Source organism: Squalius cephalus (genome assembly GCF_949319135.1).
Source record: "Squalius cephalus genome assembly, chromosome: 10".
Taxonomy (NCBI): domain Eukaryota; kingdom Metazoa; phylum Chordata; class Actinopteri; order Cypriniformes; family Leuciscidae; genus Squalius; species Squalius cephalus.
This window is the reverse complement of record NC_137131.1, coordinates 10704386-10724529: the sequence shown is the minus strand read 5'-3', so window position 1 is coordinate 10724529 and position 20144 is coordinate 10704386. Positions and strand designations below refer to the sequence as shown.

At 38.1% G+C, this 20144-nt stretch overlaps 2 protein-coding genes across 2 annotated transcripts; both read right to left on the bottom strand.

Annotated features, from left to right (window-relative positions):
• Nucleotides 1-192: 192 nt before the first annotated feature.
• On the bottom strand, nucleotides 193-7103 carry sec61a1a (SEC61 translocon subunit alpha 1a). Its single transcript, XM_079884619.1, has 12 exons — nucleotides 6910-7103; nucleotides 5962-6029; nucleotides 5794-5859; nucleotides 5598-5676; nucleotides 3965-4096; nucleotides 3742-3851; nucleotides 3451-3604; nucleotides 3212-3372; nucleotides 1843-2040; nucleotides 1484-1675; nucleotides 1322-1398; nucleotides 193-1230 (listed from the first exon to the last, which is right to left on the bottom strand). The coding sequence occupies exons 1-12, from the start codon at nucleotides 6914-6916 to the stop codon at nucleotides 1044-1046; spliced, it is 1431 nt and encodes a 476-aa protein (XP_079740745.1). The 5' UTR covers nucleotides 6917-7103; the 3' UTR covers nucleotides 193-1043.
• Nucleotides 7104-12810: 5707 nt separating this feature from the next.
• On the bottom strand, nucleotides 12811-18065 carry ip6k2b (inositol hexakisphosphate kinase 2b). The gene is made up of 5 exons (XM_079884638.1): nucleotides 17538-18065; nucleotides 15713-15929; nucleotides 15372-15520; nucleotides 15042-15217; nucleotides 12811-14323 (listed from the first exon to the last, which is right to left on the bottom strand). Exons 1-5 carry the CDS (start codon nucleotides 17758-17760, stop codon nucleotides 13796-13798), a joined length of 1293 nt encoding a protein of 430 aa, XP_079740764.1. The 5' UTR covers nucleotides 17761-18065; the 3' UTR covers nucleotides 12811-13795.
• Nucleotides 18066-20144: the final 2079 nt, after the last annotated feature.

The following is a 20144-nucleotide window of genomic DNA, read 5'->3' as shown; positions in this document are numbered from 1 at the left end:
CAAATGAAACAATCTTATCTCCCAAAAAATGAGTTTTTATTGAGAATGATCAGTCTTTGCTGAATATATTTGTTCGGAACATTTCTTTTTACATAGTCAGAAAAAAAAAAGAAAAAGGGTCTATTTTACATGGTTGCGCACTGCATTAAATGTCATATACAGACACCCAATGATACAGTAAAAAGGGCTTAATTTAGAAAGTATACAGACTTTAGGTGTAACCAGTTCTGTCTGCCAATGAAGCTCTCACTGATGTGTTCTGTACAAAAGGATTCCAGCTTAATTGTGTACACACACACAAAAAACACCACACTATTGGTGCCACACTGTATTGCATTTCCTCGGTTGTGATGCAGTCTTGTTTAGAATTGCCAAGCTATTCTGCTGACTGGAAACCAGGCACCTCTGTTTGGTTCTCAGACCTCTAGCTATTACTAAACCATCACAATTTCTATGATTAAATATGGTATGAGCCTTACACTAAACAAAAAGCTATTATGGACAAAAAAAATGAGACATAACAGAGACAGTTTGTTTGTGTGTGTGTGTGTGTGTGTGTGTGTGTGTGTGTGTGTGTGGAGACAAAATTGGCAGTGTTGAGTAAATCACTCACCAAGCATTAGCAATACTTTTGGATAATCCTTTTACCAGGCATAACTAGGTTCAGACAGGAAATAAAGCAAAGGGTGAATGAAGGGATTCATGGAGACGGAGGAAGGACAGACTGATGAAAAGGGAAAATTCCTGAATATTCCTAGTCAGAGCTCACAGAGTCCATCTTTACTGTCCCATCACTGAAGTTCAGCTTCATCACTGAATTTTAGAAACATTTTGCCACTTCTGACAAATAGGAGAACAAACTTGGCCTGAACTAGAGGCTAAGAACACGTTCTCCCAAGACGGCACTCGTGACAGACCATTTTTAACGCTCAAATCACACCAAAAAAAAAACAAAAAAAGAAAACACAACAACGATCATAAAAATAATAAAAGTGTTTTACAAGGTGTCAGCAAGTATGTGTGTGATTTGTCAGTGTCCTTGTTTAGAAGAGTAACGCTCCCATGCTGCCGACTTCACTCTGTTCCTTAACAAATATCTCAAAGTACTGATAGATGATGGTAACAGCCAATAGGATTCCTGTTCCAGAGCCGATGGCACCCAGGAAGTCAGCCATTACTGAAAGGCCTCCGATACACAGTCCACCAAATGCTGCCGCTGTGGGGATGTACCTGAATAACAGAAAGAGAAAGCGTGAATGAAGGTCCTGATAATCAAGTATTTGCAAGCTAAGCTTACAGAGCAAGTGTGTTTGCAGCTCACCTGTTGAGTTCATGAACCATGGAGGTCTCTCTGTGTCCCCTCATTACCATCTGCTGTTCTTTCAGCTGCTTGGCCACCTAAAACACACACACACCCCCATTACAACTTCATACCAAATAATCAAATAAAGTGTTGATAAATGAACAAGAGCTGGTGACTCACATCTTTGGCAGATGATCCAGAAACTTCAATCCAGGTCTTAGAAAAGAAGGCACAGGATCCCAACATGAATACAATGTAGATCACTGCATGGACTGGGTCATCAAGCACAGAACCAAACGACTCCGGAGGAGACAGAAAGTAACACAGACCACCCACAGGGTAGGCTCGAGCCGGACCACCAGATGTTGTATCCTACAACAAAAAAATAGATATGCTTTAAGGAAGGTTTTCTTTTCTATATCCAACTTGTTTTCAGGCTGTTTCCTATAAACATGCTCTGGATATGCAATATAAATAGTGTAAAGTTCACTACATGGTACACAAAAAAACAAAAACAAACAAACATTGGTGACACTTACAGACCAAGTTCCCAGGAGGTTGACCAGAAAGTTCCCGCTGAAGCGGGTGGAGAGCATCTGAGAGATGACGTAAAGGTTCGAAACCAGAGCAGACTGCAGGATGATGGGAATGTTGGAGGTGTAGAACAGCTTGATGGGATATGTGTTGTACTGGCCACGGTAACGTGCAGACTTGATGGGCAGGTCGACTCTGAAGCCCTGCACAAAACAATTTTAATAAATTTTTATTTTCAATTCTAAAGTACTTCAGGGGCATGATTGTGTTTATGTACAGTATAGCCAAAGCATTATACAAAACAATTAATGACAAGAAATATGCAATATTAAATTAACAGAAACCAATACAATTCTTAAAGGTGCCAAGTTACAAAATAAAAATAAATAAAAAACATACATAAATATATAAATTTTTATCAAGAAATTATGAACAAAAAAACATGTACATGTATAATCTTTTAATATATTCATCAAGTAGTTGATTCTGAGGGTGTGCAGCTGAAGAATTAATTTTGCTGCAATTAAATCTAAACTCCATTTAGGGATGTACGATATAGCTAAAATTCTATCACAATATAATGTTTTATATCGTTCGGTATCGATAATTATTGACATTTTTTATTTATTTATCCACATTATTAAGGCAAACAACAAATTATATTAGTTTTAGCAGTCAAAAACAAAATGTAAACAAAAATATCTTCTTTATGTCTTATATTAAGATAAAAAAGTAGGTGTTAAAGAAACTCTTGAACTTAAAATGTTACAAAATGTGTGCAATGTAAAAGTGTAAACGTAGAACAATCAAGGCAAACTTTGAGGTAGATAAACATCTGTTGTAAGTAGGGGTGTAACGGTTCACAATTCTCGGTTCGGTTTGATAGGACACAGTGGTGTCACGGTTCGGTACGTTTTCGATACAGCAAAAAGAAAGACAGAAATTGCCTTGATTTAAAATAATTATTTATTAAAAGAAAAATTATTTTTAAATAAGTGAGTTTTCCTACATCTTGAAACTTTTAGTTTTATAAATGGGGGTAATCTTTGAAGGATGAACAAATGTTTTGATAATCACATTAAAAATAGCATTTAAATATGATAATATTTGTGTTTTGAAGTGCTGGAAAAACACGTTCCGCTTTCATTACATTTGCCATTTTGATGTTGGCCAACGTTGTGGTGGTCGCGCCAGCATTTTAATGAAAATATCGAGCGCTATATCGAACATTTTTTATATCGTTACCGACAATGGTGTACCGTCGATAAATACCGATACCGTTTTATCACCCAGCCCTAGCTCGATTATTAAATAAAAGTCTTGCATATTATGGCTCTAATTAATTTGCAACAAAACAATATAACAAAAACTGACCTGGAAGTATATGACAACGGCAAAGACGAAGACTGTAGAGATGAGGTTCATGAGGTTGGGCAGGTTCTGTCTGTAGAAGGCCTCTCTCAGAGCCCGTACTTTATCAGTACGAGTGGCCAACAGGTGGAACAGAGCAATAATGGCTCCTTCAAACTCAGTACCTGAATATGCACAAATGGAATTCAGTCTACATCGCCAAAGAATGGTTTAAAACAAGATGCAGCGTCCTGAACTCATACCTCTGCCAGTGTTGACTGTGGTTGGGCTGAATGCCTTCCATACGATCGTCTCGCAGATGTTTGTGGCGATGAAGAGAGAGATACCAGAGCCCAAACCGTAACCTTTCTGCAGCAACTCATCCAGCAGCAGCACGATCAGACCAGCCACAAACAACTACAGGAAGAGTACACAGATTTAATCAAGTTTTTTATTAATTTACAGACTCTCTAATTACAAGCCCAAGAAACACCTCTCCAAATGACAAATAAATTTCACATCATTTTGTGTGTATTTGAGCATGCTTTTTTTACCTGAATGATGATCAGCAGACAGATGCCAGCACCCATCTCTGAAGGGTCTCCATACATTCCAGTCATGACGTACACAATAGCCTGGCCAATGGTGATGATCATACCAAACACTGAAAAAACATTAAAATAATTGCCATTACCATTATTATAATAACTGTAATCCATAACTCCATAATATTTAACTATTTAAATGCAAAAGACTAAAAATAAAACAAAATCTCACGTTTCTGAGCTCCATTGAAGAGCGCTCTGTCTTTAGGCGTGTCTCCGACCTCAATGATTTTAGCTCCAGCCAGCAGCTGCATGATCAGACCAGAGGTCACAATGGGTGAGATACCCAACTCCATCAGAGTACCTGAAAAACACGGTCATTAATAAAACAGACAACCCCAAATACCTGACATCATGAGAACACCACAGAACCAACTAAACATACGTTCTATTCACAAATGATAGTAAAATCAGATCAAAAGCACACACATCCAAAAAATATGTTGCTCAAATTGGGTGCTTGACAAGAAAATTAATAAAAAAAGAAAAAAAGTCCAGACTTTTCCTTTTTTATTCACAAATAATAGGTAATCATTGAGCATAGATGAAAACTGCTTTTACTCAAACTTGGTCAAAGTTATTCAGCTTGGGCTCAATAAGATTTTAAATGATTTTGAAAGAACTATTTTATGCTTCTATTCCTGTGATGCAAAGCTAAATTTACAGCATCGTTACTCCAGTCTTCAGTGTCACATGATCCTTCAGAAATCATTCTAAAAGCCTGTTCACACCAGGACGAATTTCACGCGCGATATTCGCCGTCGTTTAACGCCTCGTGACTAAACAAAGGGCGCCAATGTGAGTGTGCACACCGACGCAAAAAACGCCACGCGTAAAAGCGTCATTTTTTTAAAAACGCCTCGGGTTCGTTTTTTTTTTATCCGACCAATGAGATTGGCGCTTTTGCTCACGTGTCTGGAGCTTCTGAAGTTACAGTAAAACACAACTTGGGGGCGCTCAAACACAAAACGGTCTTGCCGAGCACACATACGTAACGGCGAAGAAGATATACGCCAAGTAGCGTCTACACTGCCGGGAAGAAATAAGACGAAGAAGATATACGCCAAGTAGCGTCTACACTGCCGGGAAGAAATAAGACGAAGAAGATGCAAGGCAAGATGAATGTAGAGCTGCTGGTCTTGTTGGTGTCGGAACAAAGAACTATATGACAAACACGACAGCGACTACAAAAATCTTGATAAAAGAGAACTGTTATGGAGTGGTATTGCACCTTGTGTACCGGGGTATTTCTGTTTTACATTAAGCGCCATCTAATGTCAGGGAATGAATTTGCATGTTCACTCGGCTCATCGTCAGCGAAAATCGCTTGGGTGTGAACACAAAAAACGCGTTGAAAAATGCTGGCGAATAACGCGCGCCGATATTCGTCCGGGTGTGTAGGGTGCTTAATATGCTGATTTGGGGCTTTAAGAAACATTTCTTATTATCAATGCTGAAAACAGTTGTGGGGATAAATAATAGTGTGTAAAACATGCTTCATTTTTTCAGGATTGTTTGAAGAATTGAAAGTTCAAAAGAACAGCATTTATTTCAAATAGAAATTTTCTGTAACATTACAAATGTTTTTACTAAAAATTGAGATCAATTTAATGCATCCTTGCTGGATAAAAGTATTAATTTCTCTCTCTTGACCCAAACTTTTGAACAGCAGTGTATATTACATGCTTGAATAAACTAGCTATGAACATGACTATTAGGTGGTAGTGCAGACCAATAATATCATTGGTGAATTGAACACTGCAAACCATAAAATCATAATCTTGCATGTACAGAAACAGACTTACCTCTGTTGGAGGCCAAGATGACTCTCATCCAGTAGAATGGATCTGCTGAATCTGAAGACATGATCCCAAACAGCGGGATCTGAGAGATGGAGAAAAACAGTACATTAAATGAGCTCTTAACTTTTTTTTTTACACTAAACATATCTGGAGCACATATCTGGAGTGCATTTTTCATACATTGAGAAATCAAACTTACCTGGCAGCAAACAAGAAAGATGAACAATGTGATGGCAGTCCATAGCACCTTTTCTCTGAACTGGATCTGATAGACAAGCATAAGTATGGGTTTAAAATGCAGGTTTTTACATGTGTAATTAATAAATTTAAAAAATCCATATAATATTTGTGGTGCACAATGTCATACCTTTCTTTCTGGTTTCTGGATTTCCGGCAAAACCGCACAAAACGGTTTTATTACCTCCAAGAACTTAACTAGAAATGGAAGAACAAGAGAAATGTTACACAAAGCATTGATTTGGTGCCACAAAATTAAACAAATTACAATTTTATTAAATGCAACTTAACCTCCACTGAACCATATTCCAACATTACATAATAATAACACCTCATTATGAGGCGAAAATTGTTAATAGTGAGTAACGAAAAACTGACAAAAAGACTTTCTTCCCAAAGGACAACAATAGGGAGATGCTGTCCAATCTAAAGCGTCGTCATCATTAAACTGACAGGCTAAACTCACAGTTTCGACATTTTATACAATAATACTTTTAAGAACAACAGACCTAATAACACAACGATTTCTCTGAATCTGTGTAATGCGTATTAATGAAGTGCCAATTAATTATTAAGTTCAATTCGATTCAATTAACCAGCCTATTTGCTGGACTGGGTAATATCTGACCGCTTCCCTCTGGTCTGGCAATCTAACTAAACTCTAAACAAGTTGGTATGCCAATATTAGTCGTTAAGTGTCTTTTATTTATATATATTTGAAGTTGTCCTTTACAATTCTGTAGTAATACAAAGCCATGCAGATGTGTAAAGAAGGTAGCTAACAGGCTAACACTAGCTGCCCGCTACCATTCAAATAGCAATATAAATGTTAATTCACATACGAATCACAACCAAACATAGAGGAACTGAGAAACATTTTACTTGCAGTAAAAGATAGATCTAAATAAATATGAAAAAGTACACGAATCTGATACCATTCTTTCAGGTCCCAAATCAAAGAAAGCTGTCTGGCTAGCATGCTAATAATGCTAACAGAACTCGAGTGTGATATAACAGCAGAATTACATTCATTAACTCTATTAAACATACGAGAAACACTTCAAAACCATCTACTCACTCCCCATGGTGACGGTTCCCTGAAATCACAGTCACTATCTGGAGTCCCAGCGAGCTGTAAACGGATAGTACAGCCCTGCCGGTGCGCTTCGCCGCCCGGGTAAGAGAGAAAGACAGAAGCGAGAGAGCTGAAGGGAGGAGAGCGCTTTAGAGACACGTCAACACTACACAGACTCTACTACACGTCAGATGTACATCGAGTTGATCTTCTGTTTCACGTCATGTGATTTGATCAAACGGTCGCTGTGTGTCTCTTTGTAGAAGAATTTAACTTCGATTTTTTAATATGTAGGGCTACAAAGTGAAGAAAATATTATAATTTTAAAAGTTAACTTAGCTAACTGTTCAAGTGGTTAGATTAGCATTTAAAGTGTTTGTTTTCATTTTGTGTAAATTAATTTAATTTAATTGAGTTACGTTTAAATAGATTGTATTATTTAAATAATTAGTATATCATTAAGAATAAATATTGTTATGACAAAAAGAAAGAAAGTTTAAGTTTTATGAAGAAAGTTAAAAAGTGGGAACGCTAAACAATAAATTAAATGATCGTGTACTTCCGGTTAAAAAGGCTTGCGCTTTAATGTATCCAGAGCAAATGGACGTCCACTTATGGCATTTTAATTATTTTTTATTGTTATAGATACATTAGTTTCCACTTCAGCGATTATAAAATCAAATTCAGCTCTTATATTATTGATTATAGTAAGCAGCGAGGCCAAATTGAGAGGCTGTTCTCAACAACTGTCTTGGTCTTGTTTTCAAAGCTGAAAACATTTATGGTAGGCTATATCCCAATGGAAGCTTAATCACCAACTCAGCAGACTTCCTTTATTTACTAATTATCTTTATCCAAAATAAAAGAATAAATACAAACAAATAACCAGAGATTTTCTTAGAGCCTTCCTTATTTTCAAAGGCCAAATTGAAAGAATTCAAAGTCAGCGATCAGTCTTATTAACGATGTTCAATGAAATCCAATTAAATTAAACGAGGAGTTTTCACTTTCGATCAGTGGGTGTCATGGAACCATTAGTTTAAAGTTAAAACAAATTAATGTTTAGAAAAACATAACAGAAGTTCCACAGTTTATTTTTCTAACCAGCAGAGGGCTCCATGTATTCAGCAAAATAAATGCTTGTCTATGGCTTGTATTTTCTATCATTTTTCAGGCGTATATACACTCACTGAGTACCACATTGCAAGAGTTGGATATGTATTTTATGAAGGTTTTTTTTGTATTTGGTTAATTTCTGACCATGGTAATTCAAAAACAAGACGTGTTGTGGATATGGTGTTGGTGTTTTGATGTGGAATTGATCCTAATACAACCTAATACAATGCAAATACATACTACATAGTACACACACACACACACACACACACTGACTGCTGAACAGTGGACAGTTTTGTCCATTGCGGTTACGTAACTAAATTTGCCCTTAGAGGACAGCATCACAAGGTATCTCTGTATCCCTCTTCCCTTTATTTCTTCTTTCACACAATCAGACTTAGACTGTCACATTTCAGATATACAGTAGATTAAATCACAATTTAACCTACCAGACAATATCAGACTTTATTTGGTCAGACCTACTGTCTTAAAATGTCAAAGGTCACTGATGTTGTCAACAGTAGGCTATAGTCTCAGTCTTAACTTATCCATGGCAGGCAGGCATTTGTGGTTTCTATAACCTGTTACATGCATTTGTGAATATGAATGTCATTTTCAATAGAAGAGACCACAGATAATAAAAATGTTAAAATAAACAAACTAGAGACAGTCTGAGTACTGAGACCATATCAGGTCACTCTCAGTCTATGCGACAATAATGAGAACGCTGCGTCAACAAAAATGCTTATGATAAACGGTTATCTCATCCTGTAAGTGACTCTCTTATCCATACCATAACACATTACAGTAAGGGCCCGTGTGAGACACAATAAACTGTCCAAAAATTATGTAAGACATTGATTTAAAAACAGACAGGACAATAGTTACAGTTTATTCTTATCACATTATTCCAATCATAAACCAGTTGATATTTAATATTTTGTGTCAATATAAGTCACTTCACTGAAATGGGACACTTTCCAGATGAATGGACTTATGAATGATTTTACATACGATTTACACAAATTTACATATATAAGTTTCCTTTTCTCCTTAAGGAATGTGTGGCGTGTGGTGGTCACACCCTTTTCTTTTCCATCGTGTGTGTATTACACAGAGAGGGAACGGGTGTAACCACCACACACCACATGCCAACACAACCATGCTATTCTCAGAAGGATTTCATCAGACTCCATGTCGTCTCAGATAAGTGGGAGGGCTGTGATGTCATGGGGGTTTTGATGACCAGTGACCACCTACATACATTGTAACCTATAGTGCATTATAAATGATCCACATGACACAAAAATCTGTATAAACACAAACCAAGAAGATTGATTCTTGAAAACACAAAAGCTACTCAATGCCATGTGTCAGTTTCTTTTGGAGCCTCTACAATTCTGTTTTAAAGCTAAAAAAAACACATGAGATAACACTTCAGAAGGAGACCCTTGTCCTTTACTACCAGTTCTACTGGGAACATCGGTAGTAAACAGATTTGGATTATACCAGATTATGGGCCGCCATACATGACACACACACACACACACACACACACACACACACACATAGCCGTCAGCTCTATGTGGGACTTGCTGTGTGTGATGATTCATTAGTGGAACATTTGGATGTCTATTTAAGATTGTAAATTGTATTAGTCATAGATCAAAACTATAAGTCACCATTTCATTTGAATAGTGTAGAACTTCATTTATGGCGAAAGGGTAGAGAATCAGTTCTGCACATTATGAAAGTTATCATATACACAGCCCTAAATATCCCTTAATCTCAAACAGACTAATTGAGTTCATCAGAAAAAAATAAGATAAATTATAAATTAATTAAGATAATATAGAATAGAAAAAATAGAATATTTGCTATGGTCATCTGAAACATAAGGGATTGAAAAGACAGCCCAACAACAATGACAAAACATACTAATATGTATGTATGTGTGTGTGTTCTCTGCTCTGTTGGTGATGTTGTATACTTTGTCCATAATGTTTGTCAGCAGTATAATGAACTTTGCCCAGAACTGAATGTTCTTCATCACAGTCAGATTAAATAACTCTCTCTTCTGCTCTATTCTCCCTTCCTTATTACCCCAAAGCCAATACCTCTTTGTCTCCCCTCCATTTTATTTGTCACTCTAATGCTATTATTCATTCTGTCTTTATGCGTCTTTATTATTTTATTCAAATTAGTGGAACGGGTGTAGACAATAAACACCTGACTGTTGTCCTGTGTTCTGTTTAATCATTACATCAGAGTGTCCTGTGAATGTACTGTGAATAAAGTGCTTACATACATTCTTAAAGTCTTAGTACCAAAGTACATATAAGGGACAAGTTAAAAATACAACCTTATCTGGGACACAGACAATGGAAGTGTGTAGTACAGAAGTTTAGCTTACAGTTAAAGTGCTTCACTATTCCTGTGGCCTTGTTGATAAGGGTGGACAAGGCAGTTAAGTAGATAATCAAATAATTAACATATTGTGTAAGCATTGCGGTAGCACATAACAAGGTCCCAAAGAATGAGAAGAAACGACTGCATGTGTGACTCCACGTACATCTCGTAATCCAGCCTAATGAGCTTCATTATGTCAGTTAAAGGAATAGTACACCCAAAATTAATGCCATTATTTACTAATTCTAAACCTGTAGGATGTGATTTTTCTTTTCTTTTTTTAGTGATGTATATATATATATATATATATATATATATATATATATATATATATATATATATATATATATATATATAGTACTGTGCAAAAGTCTTAGGCATGTTAATATCCCCCCCCCCCCCTTTACATTTCCAAACATTCTTTTTGCCATTAATTGTAATAATCCAGTGAGATTTCTGTATGCACAAGGAATCTGACAACAGCCAGGATGATCTGATCTCACCATCATCGAGTCCGTCTGTGATTACATGAAGAAACTGAAAAAACTGAGACAGACTAAATCCAGAAGAACTGCGGGAACGTCTCCAAGATGCTTGAAGAAACCTTCCTGCAAAGCTACAGTACTGTGAAAAGCACTGGCACTTGTGTTAAAATGCTGTAAAGTGAGAATGCTTTCAAAAATAAAATCACAAATTAAATTTATTTATGATTTAACTTCTATTAACTAATTCAAATCAATATATGGTGTAACGACCCTTTGCGTTTAAAACGGCTTTTGTCCAGGTCCACTTGCGCATAGTTTTTCAGGTAGCTTTGCAGGAAGGTTTCTTCAAGCATCTTGGAGACGTTCCCGCAGTTCTTCTGGATTTAGTCTGTTAACATGTTAATATATTAGGATATTAACATGCCTAAGACTTTTGCACAATACTGTATATATATATATATATATACTGTACACATCTACACACACACACACACACACACACACACACACACGTGTGTACACATATAGCACTCTATGCACATTAGTATTACATAACAGGGAAGATATGGCCTACATCTTCTAGACTATTTCTGCTTTTTTCAGTTTATGCCCCAAAAACATTTCTGGGTTTTTGGGTCAAATATCTTTTTTTTTCCCGTTCACATTATGCATCTAGCTAAAAATACAGAGATGGTTTCCATAGTATTCCATCATTATTACAAAAACCCATGCTCACAGCAACAGATGAGAAGAAGGGATGTCATGAGAGCTTTAAAAAATGTATATTCATGCAGACAGCACAGAAATGTTCAAAATAAATCTAACCACTTTAGTCACAGCCAACATGACATTACACTCAAATGTCAGCAATTACAACTAGGCTAAATTATACTGAAAGTGCATAATTGCCATAACTCAGGAGTTTAAAGACATCTAGAGGTTTCAATTACTTTTCTGTGGAGAAAAATGTATATAGGCTACACAAACGTGGAGAAAAGCGAATTGTACTATTTAAGGCATTCAAAGTAATCTGAGTAATGACGCATTTCCTGTTTCGAGGGAAAAATGTAGCAATCATGACATGGCAGCTTTTTGCCATTTTCCATTCATGCTCTCTTTTGGATGACTCTTGTACAGCATTCCATGTGTTTGCTACCTGGCAATAGTTTCGGTTTTCAAACTAATTGCTTTCTTCCAGAGGCATTCACATGCTGACCTGATTAGAAATGTGGCGATGGTGTTTCCCATTCACGAGTAGTTTTCCGGCACTTAGAATGTAATCCAGAGCTTTACTCAGGAATGTGAGGGCTAGAACAGCTGAGACAGTCACAGACTGCGCCAAGGCCACAAGAGGACAAACATACTGTATATGGTGAATACACCAAAACACAATATCTATTCCACAAACATACACAAAATCCTTACTTAAGAGAGGTGACATGAGGAAACGCACAAACAGTTTGCACGTATGCAGTTCTAATATGCGTTTCCTCATGTCCCCCAGCTCAAATCCCCCCTCACTCCTGCGCACGCACGCACAAATAACAGGCTTAGAGAGTGCTTGCAGAAAGCTTTTAGTATAAGGTTTAGCAAACCGGTATTATGCCTATAAAGCAGCAGTGAGTTGTACATCTGATGTCTGAATCCAGTGCTTTCTGTCAAATGAAAGTGATGTTGCTTATTTATGGTTTATAAAGCCTTTCACTTCATTATATTTCATATCAAGACCAACGGCCTATATTTGAACCATGTTCACTGACCAGAGTCTGAGCCTGCTGTACAAATACATTGCCAAGTCTTTGACCAAATTTATTCTGCCTTTGGAGGACTTGCTGCTTGGCTATTTGTTTCAAGTAAACAAACATTTGCACTGACCAGAGAGCTAATATTAGTTGGCTTTTGGTAGTTTGTAGTTGTTTTATTGAGACAAGTCAAAGGGACATGTCGTAATCTTATTTTTTACAAAACAAACACACAGAGAAATAATAAGCTTCAAAATGTACCACAACAAAACAGATTTCTCTTTATTTTGTTTCATGATGTCAAAACAGAGAAAACCATGACATAAAAATCATTTATCTACCTATATAACTTACAACATACGGTAGAACTAAAGGATGGAATGTCACATTTCCATTCACGTTTGATAGAAATATTTTTATAAATAAATAGGGTTCTCTTTAAAGTCTCTGGAGTGAGGATGCTAATCTTCAACACATGGATATGGAATGAAGAGGATCCAAGACACTGAGATATATTAAAATGTCCAAGAGAAAAAGTCTTTTATGATCCGGAATGTGGAAAGGACTATGCAAATTCCCTTTCCCACAAACCCATCATTCCCTACAAGTACAGAGTAAGTCTCTTCCCTTGAGTCCTGCAGGTTAGTGTTTCTAAAGCACCTTCATGTATGTTGCTAAGTTGCTTCTCATAACAATTTATGATTGTGCTACAGTTGCTACAAACCCACCTCTCTTCAAAGGTGTGTAGAACATCAGTTTTTGCAAATGTCTTTGTATAAACGCTCTTTTAATGCAAGCATCAGCTTTTTTCTCTTATCTTTCATAGATGAAGGAACAGATAAAGATACAGGAGCAGATGAGATGTCACAGAAACTCATCTACTGCCGCCCATCTGCGATTCAGGGCAAGCAGAAACTACAAGCGTGAAGAGGGACCGCATTCCATCGCCTCGGCGAGAAATTACAAAACAGTTCAGTCCGTTCAGCTCCTGAAGGATTCTAGGAATTCAGGATTTTCCTTTGACCCTTGCCTACGTAACTGCTCCGCTAAGCGTGAACTTTAACCCCTGATGGCATGTTCAGGGTGCCCACGGTAAGCTTGGCATGGCAGATGCACGGTAAGATGTCGCACAGGCGCTTAGTCATTGCTGTGCTCCTCAAGCTGTGACAGAATGCTGATGAGATTCTGCAGGCCGAAGATGTAGCCGCTATCTCCACCCTCGTGAACGATGCCATCCTCTCCGTAATCACGGCACGTTGTGTGGGCGAAATCGATCATTCGAACATCCACCGTCGGAGAAATGCCGCTGGAGTGATCGTGACGCCCTCCGTAGGCTCCCTCTTCATCATCGTCCTCATCTTCATCGTCGTCCTCCTCATCTTCCTCCTCTCCTCCACGGGAGGGCCGTGATCTGGATGGGGCAGGTGGTGGAGCCCCGTCGTAGATGACGAGAAGAGAGGAGGAGAAGAAACGATAGCTCTCGCAGGCCTCCAGCACCGCTCTCATTTCTCTTAGTCTTTGCAATACTGGGGTCAGAAGTTCTCTGCGCAAAACTCGGCCGTCACTGAAGAACTGGCACAGAGCCTCTTTGAACCCGGCCAGACTCAGCTTACGCCCGTGATACTTATTCATGAATATCAGCTGCCCTGTAGCGTTGTGATACACCTGTTAGGAGAAACACAGATCAGAATTAGACTTAGGGTTTTACTACTAATCACTAAAATATTAAAAAAAGAACACATTGTATTAATAAGATATAATCAGGGGTGCAAATAACTGGTGAGAATGCGTTAAAAAAAGCGATGCACAGCAGAAAACGTGAAGGGATGCACTTATGAGAAACCGCATGTGTCAGTATATTCGGTCCGTGCATTTGGTTTCCAAGTGACAACAGCCTAATATTCCTGCTGTTGTCTGTGTCATTAATGTTAATAAAATAAAAAATACAGCTGTAACAAAGATGAACCTATATTTAATTTCTACAGTGAACAAATAGTGTTATAGTGAGGAGAGCAGTCAGGAGGAAAGTGATGACGACAGCTTGTAGGATAAGTATGAGAACCAGACCAAAAAAGTTATGTGCACCCCTGGATATGATGTATAATAAGCCGGTCATTACAGCAAAAAAGTTATTTACAATTAAATTAACAATTCAAAATCTGTCAAGATACTGTATATTCAATGTAGGCCAAAACTCAATATGGTACTTCAATGTTTTGCATCCCTACTACAACCATTAAACCAGCATGGCTATATACAAAATCAAGTTGCCTGAACAACCGTGACTTATACAGTTTAAAAATGACTATACATATTTTGTGTATACCTCAAAACATTTTTGGTGTGCACATGTATGTCGACTATTTAGAAGATGTGTAATTACCTGCATGCCACAGAGGCGTACACCAATAGAAGAGGAAGTGCTTTGTTGGCATTTACGAATCTGATTTGCTTTCTTTTCTTCAGAGGCATCGTCCCCATGCTGACGTGTTCCCATTTTCAGATCGAGAACGCACGGAACCCGGTACCGCCATGTTAGATTCTCCAGCAGAATAAATTCTAAGAGGGGTCAGGAGTCAAGGAGGAAATACAACTACACGGTTGAATATCTGATAGTGTGTGTTTGCATGTCGTATAATACGATTTTGTGCTGGTATTCTTTTCTAATCATTATTCAGTGGTAATTTGTGTGTTCACTTGTTGAAAAGGATACTGTGCTGGTTTCTGTGTTTGGAGTTCTCCTTCATCCTCTGTAGGTGTTGCTGATGACATTGCAGACTCCAAGGGTTGTGTTTGATCTGAGGAACCACATTTCCTTTTTCCAGGCTGAAGTACAATACCTCTGCCTTATCATCCCGATTACTGCAGAGATCAGAGGAGAAAGGGTTAACAAATTATAATCATTATGTGCGTTTTTGTGCGTGCTTAAACATTGAATTACATGATTCAAAAGAACAGCATTTATTCTAAATATACGTTTTTGTAACAATGTACAGTTGATTTTTTTAAAAATCATACTGATCCCAGATTTTTGAGTCATGTGCCCTCCCTCACCTTTTGCCCTTCTCCTCTTTGCGACTCTGTCTGGCTCTATCGTTTTCCGGGAGCAGGCCTGATGGTTTTTTCTTCCCCCACTTAACAAGCTTATTCTTGGGCTCGCACTCAGGAGAGGGCTCCTTGTTTTCCAAAACAGCTGGATCACTGAGAAGCGGATATGCTATCAAACACAGATTCCCCTCCTCATCTTCCTCAAAACTCACAGACACCACACCTGAAGAGAGCACGAGGGAAAGAAAGAGATAAAAGAGAGATGAGTACATTGGACGTTGTGTTGACACAAACAACATATGATTCAAATATGATGAATCATATGATGATTATAAAAATGTAGCTCTTACCCAATCCGGCTTAAACTGTATTTTAAAATGCATAAAACAAAATAAAAGTAAGGGTTTAAGAAGATAATGTAATTGTGTACATAGTGAATATTCAATACTGTCATGTAAATGTAAGACTGCGAGAGTGTTTTGCATGCCTTCTAGTGCTAAGCAAAAAAAGACACACAAAAAACACAGGAGGCGAGAGGGTACAATTCAATGAGCTCTTTTATTACGACTCATTGGACAAACCATCTGCAAGATTCCCACATCAGATATCAAATACAGATAAGAAGTTTTACATAAAATGTATCATTGAAATTTACAAACAGCAACAAATTGGAAAACTGTTTTGATACATTTGAAATACAGATCAATACATAAAATACAAAGCAAAAATATACATATACACAAGTAGCATGTGGCTAAGACATGATATAAGCTGGTATCTCACGATAACCATAGATGGAACAAAGCATCACAAGAGGATTATGGGTAACTGAGTGGGGTAGGGGGTACACACAGAGAAAGAAAGAGAACAGCAAAATCTTTTCAACATTGAATGGCATAAGCATTAAAACAAATCATTTTGATCACAAAACACAAGCTTTAACTGCTGAAACTTGTCTGTGGTGTTTGTGTGGAACTATATGTAATGGAGAATGCTGGGCACTAGGACCCTGCAGCCTCTCAACCTCTGCAGTCATGGTAGAACGATGACATCACTAAAAGTGATGTCACGTCTCTGCACCAACGCTCATTCACACTTTGGTCTATACTTGCTGAGTCAGAGTACATGAGTGTTTAGTCTCTCTTTGAGGCTTTATGGTGAGCAAGACATTTTTTTAAATCATATTTGAGCCTTATATTTGTGTCTAAGAGAATGTAATATGCTCAAGCACGTGAGAGTGTCTGCACATACTTTCCTATATGTCATATCCTCTCTGCCTCAAAGGTTTTTTTTAGTCCTGCATCGCTGCCCAGTCAAAGACACCGCCAAATACACTGCGAGAGATGCCAGAGTGTCTGTGTGCGTATGTTTAAATATACCAGATTAAAAGAACTGAACTTGATATTCCATCTGATGCCATGAGCATAAATCTGAGTGTCAAAAAGTGTGTCGAGCGTGTTCATGTGGCATAACTCAATCTACCATTTTCAATCCATTAAATCTTTAAATGTATCAATCTGTCTGTCCATCTATGGCAATTTAAATGTCATTTAAAATAAAAACTACAGGGCCATCCAATCAGTTAGCGCATATGAAAGTCTGTGTGGCCTTGTTATAGGAGTCACGCAGAACTGTTGGAATTAAGTCAGTGTAACTTATTCATTCAAATTCTTCAAAATGATGATTTACAGCACTTGTTATTAAAATGTATGCACAGATAGAGCAAAATAGAAAGCAAGATAGAGAAAGGAAGACTATGGCACACAATAGGACATAAACAAGATGTGCCTGATTGGCTGTAATGATCATATTCTGTCAAGTGTCCACTTACCTTTGTACTGTGGCGTGAATTTGCGGATCTCTGGTGGCAGGCTCTTGTAAAACTGGTGTTCTCTGGGTATTAGTGGTTTACAGATAGTCTGTTCCCCAAACCGCAGTACACAAGAGTGACCGCCGACTTGATGGACAAACGGTTCCAACATCACTCCTCCCTTCATTTCTCCTTTCCCTGGGTATCTACACCCCTCCATCAGCGCTTCTAAAGCCGGACTCATCTTCCGTACACATCCGTCTCTCTCAGGCTGATCTATGCTGTCTATCGGTTTTGCTTTCTTTCTTTCTTCTCCTTCTCTGTTGTTCCCGTTTCCCTGGTGGCAGTTCAGGCACAAAAGGCTTAGAAAACCAAAAGAAGACAGAGAAAAAGAAAAATATTCCTGTTTTTTCCTGTTAAAGGAATATGGAAATGGTAATCCAGGAGGAAATACGTTACAATAATGTTTTTTTAAACGCGTAGCAGTGTTGTTTGACACTGAGGACAGAATGTGAGAGTGCGTCTGTCCCCTTCTGTTCTGTAACTGAGAGCTCTGTTCTAAGCAGGCAAGAAAATATCACAACAGGTCACATGGTTCCACCCCCTCCTGAAACTCAGCCAATCAGAGCACAGCAGCTGTTGTCGGGTGGGAAGTGAGAAAGGGGAAACTGAACAAACAAAGGGAAAGGAAAGAGAGTGTATGAGAGAGATAAAGGTTGGGGGTTGGTGTTAAAGACCAAAACAAAGAGATGTAAGGAACAAGGAAAGGAAAGAGAAAGTGCACTGTCCTTCTCAGCTATTTTCTCCTGCTTGACTGGGAAGCTGAGAAACAGTAGAAACATGGAAAATGACAATATAACTAGAAATTTGTATTTACAATGGACATTGATGGGGAGGCATGCCACTAGTCTTCAGAATAGTGGTTAATCAAAACAGTTTTCTCAATGAGCGATTCATAAAATATTACTTTTGGTTTCCTTAATCTTGAGTATTTTATGGTGCTTTCCCACTACACAGCACCAGCTCGACTCGCCTCGACTCGCCTTTGTTTGGTTTTCCACTGTGTAAAAGTTGTACCTGTACCTGCTTCCAGGTACTTTTTTTCGTATCACCTCCAGCAAGGTTCTGAGCGAGCTGAGGCGATACTAAAATGTGACGTGAAAACACGACAGACTGCTGATTGGTCAGAGAATCAGCGTAGTGACGCGTAGAAGATTACGTCACGGCAGTTTCCTGCGGTGTCGCTATGACGACCAGGTACTATTGTGGAGGTACTATCTGCGATGGAAAATGGAGCGAAAAGCGAGCCGAGACGAGGCGAGTCGAGTCGAGCTGGTACTGGTAATGGAAAAGCCCCATTAGTTACATCCTTGGAATTCACAGTGTTTTAAAGCTCAAAGCCCAAAGCCCAAAGCAATCAGTTTGCAAGTGTACGCTAAGGTGTGCTTGCATTGTGTGTGACATAAATATTATCATTTCTATCATGACAACTTTTGGAAAAAATTTAGCATGGTAATGGATATGACAATGTTAATGTATTTGGTCTTGGTGGAATAGATCTGCTATGCTGCTACTGCTGAATTGTTGCTGCTGTTGATTATTGCGGTTATTGTACATTATTACTGCTACAGAGCAAGTACAGGAACTTGCTACTGCCAATACATACGCCAATACGCAGCTGTGAGTATGTAAGACATATTGCTACTGAACAAATGGCATATATCAATTACCCATAGCAGATCTATACAGGTGGAGCTGGGGAAGGTGGAGGGTGCTGCAAACTGCTATAGTGAATGCTAACCAGCCATTTAAATGCTGAGCAGCAACCTCATTGGCTACAGATGCGACATGAACCAATCCGCTGTGCCAAGTAGTTAACGCTGTAAATATCATCAGCTTGCATTAAGGACCCATCAGTCTGCGCCATTTAGAGTGTCATGACAGAAGGTAGTCAGAATAGTACAAGCACAGCACAATCTTTCTAACTGCGCTAATCTGTATGCTCAGTCAGCTTTTTTTTTATACTAAATAGTTTGCCTCAAGGTGACAACACTAGCCCAAACCATTAAATAAACAAAGGATTTGGAACAGCAAACTACAACACCTATATTGTATGTGTGGTTGTATGTAAGAGGAATTAAGTGATAGACGCAACTCTTGTTTCAACAAATAAAAAAGACATGTTTATTGTTCATAATTCTGGAGATAAATAGCACAGACACTGGACAATGATTAATCTTTCTAGTGTGCATGTTTTGATTGCCTGTGAGCTTTATTGTATTCATATACTAAGTGCTCACATGAAAGCTGAAGTAGACTTTGGGCTTAAGTTAAGAGAGCAAAAATAGAAACTTAAAAAAAAAAATTCTGAACAGTGCTTCTATTGGTTAGACAAACAGATAGTCCCACCCCAAACTCACACCATTGGTTGATTCAACAAATATGTTAGCTAGAATAGTCAAATTGCACTATGCCAGTCAAGTCTTCATTTCTATGTCCAGGTATACATGACACAATGCAAAATGCTATATCCGAAAGATAAAATAGGTTGCACATGTCCTTTATCTCTCGGGTCAAGCGCACAAAGCTGAAGCCAACTGTAGTGTGATTAACGTACACATGCTGGAC

Bases quoted from the DNA above. Each gene is read 5' to 3' on its own strand.
- ip6k2b (XM_079884638.1), bottom strand. From the start codon at position 17,760: ATGAGTCCGGCTTTAGAAGCGCTGATGGAGGGGTGTAGATACCCAGGG. The intron at 15,930-17,537 runs GTAAGTGGACAC...TGCTCTCTTCAG, and splicing joins ATTCACGCCACAGTACAAAG to GTGTGGTGTCTGTGAGTTTT. The intron at 14,324-15,041 runs GTAATTACACAT...TTCTCCTAACAG, and splicing joins TACGCCTCTGTGGCATGCAG to GTGTATCACAACGCTACAGG.
- sec61a1a (XM_079884619.1), bottom strand. The intron at 3,852-3,964 runs GTGAGATTTTGT...ATGTTTTTTCAG, and splicing joins CTTCAATGGAGCTCAGAAAC to TGTTTGGTATGATCATCACC. The intron at 2,041-3,211 runs GTCAGTTTTTGT...TGTTTTGTGCAG, and splicing joins CCGTTGTCATATACTTCCAG to GGCTTCAGAGTCGACCTGCC.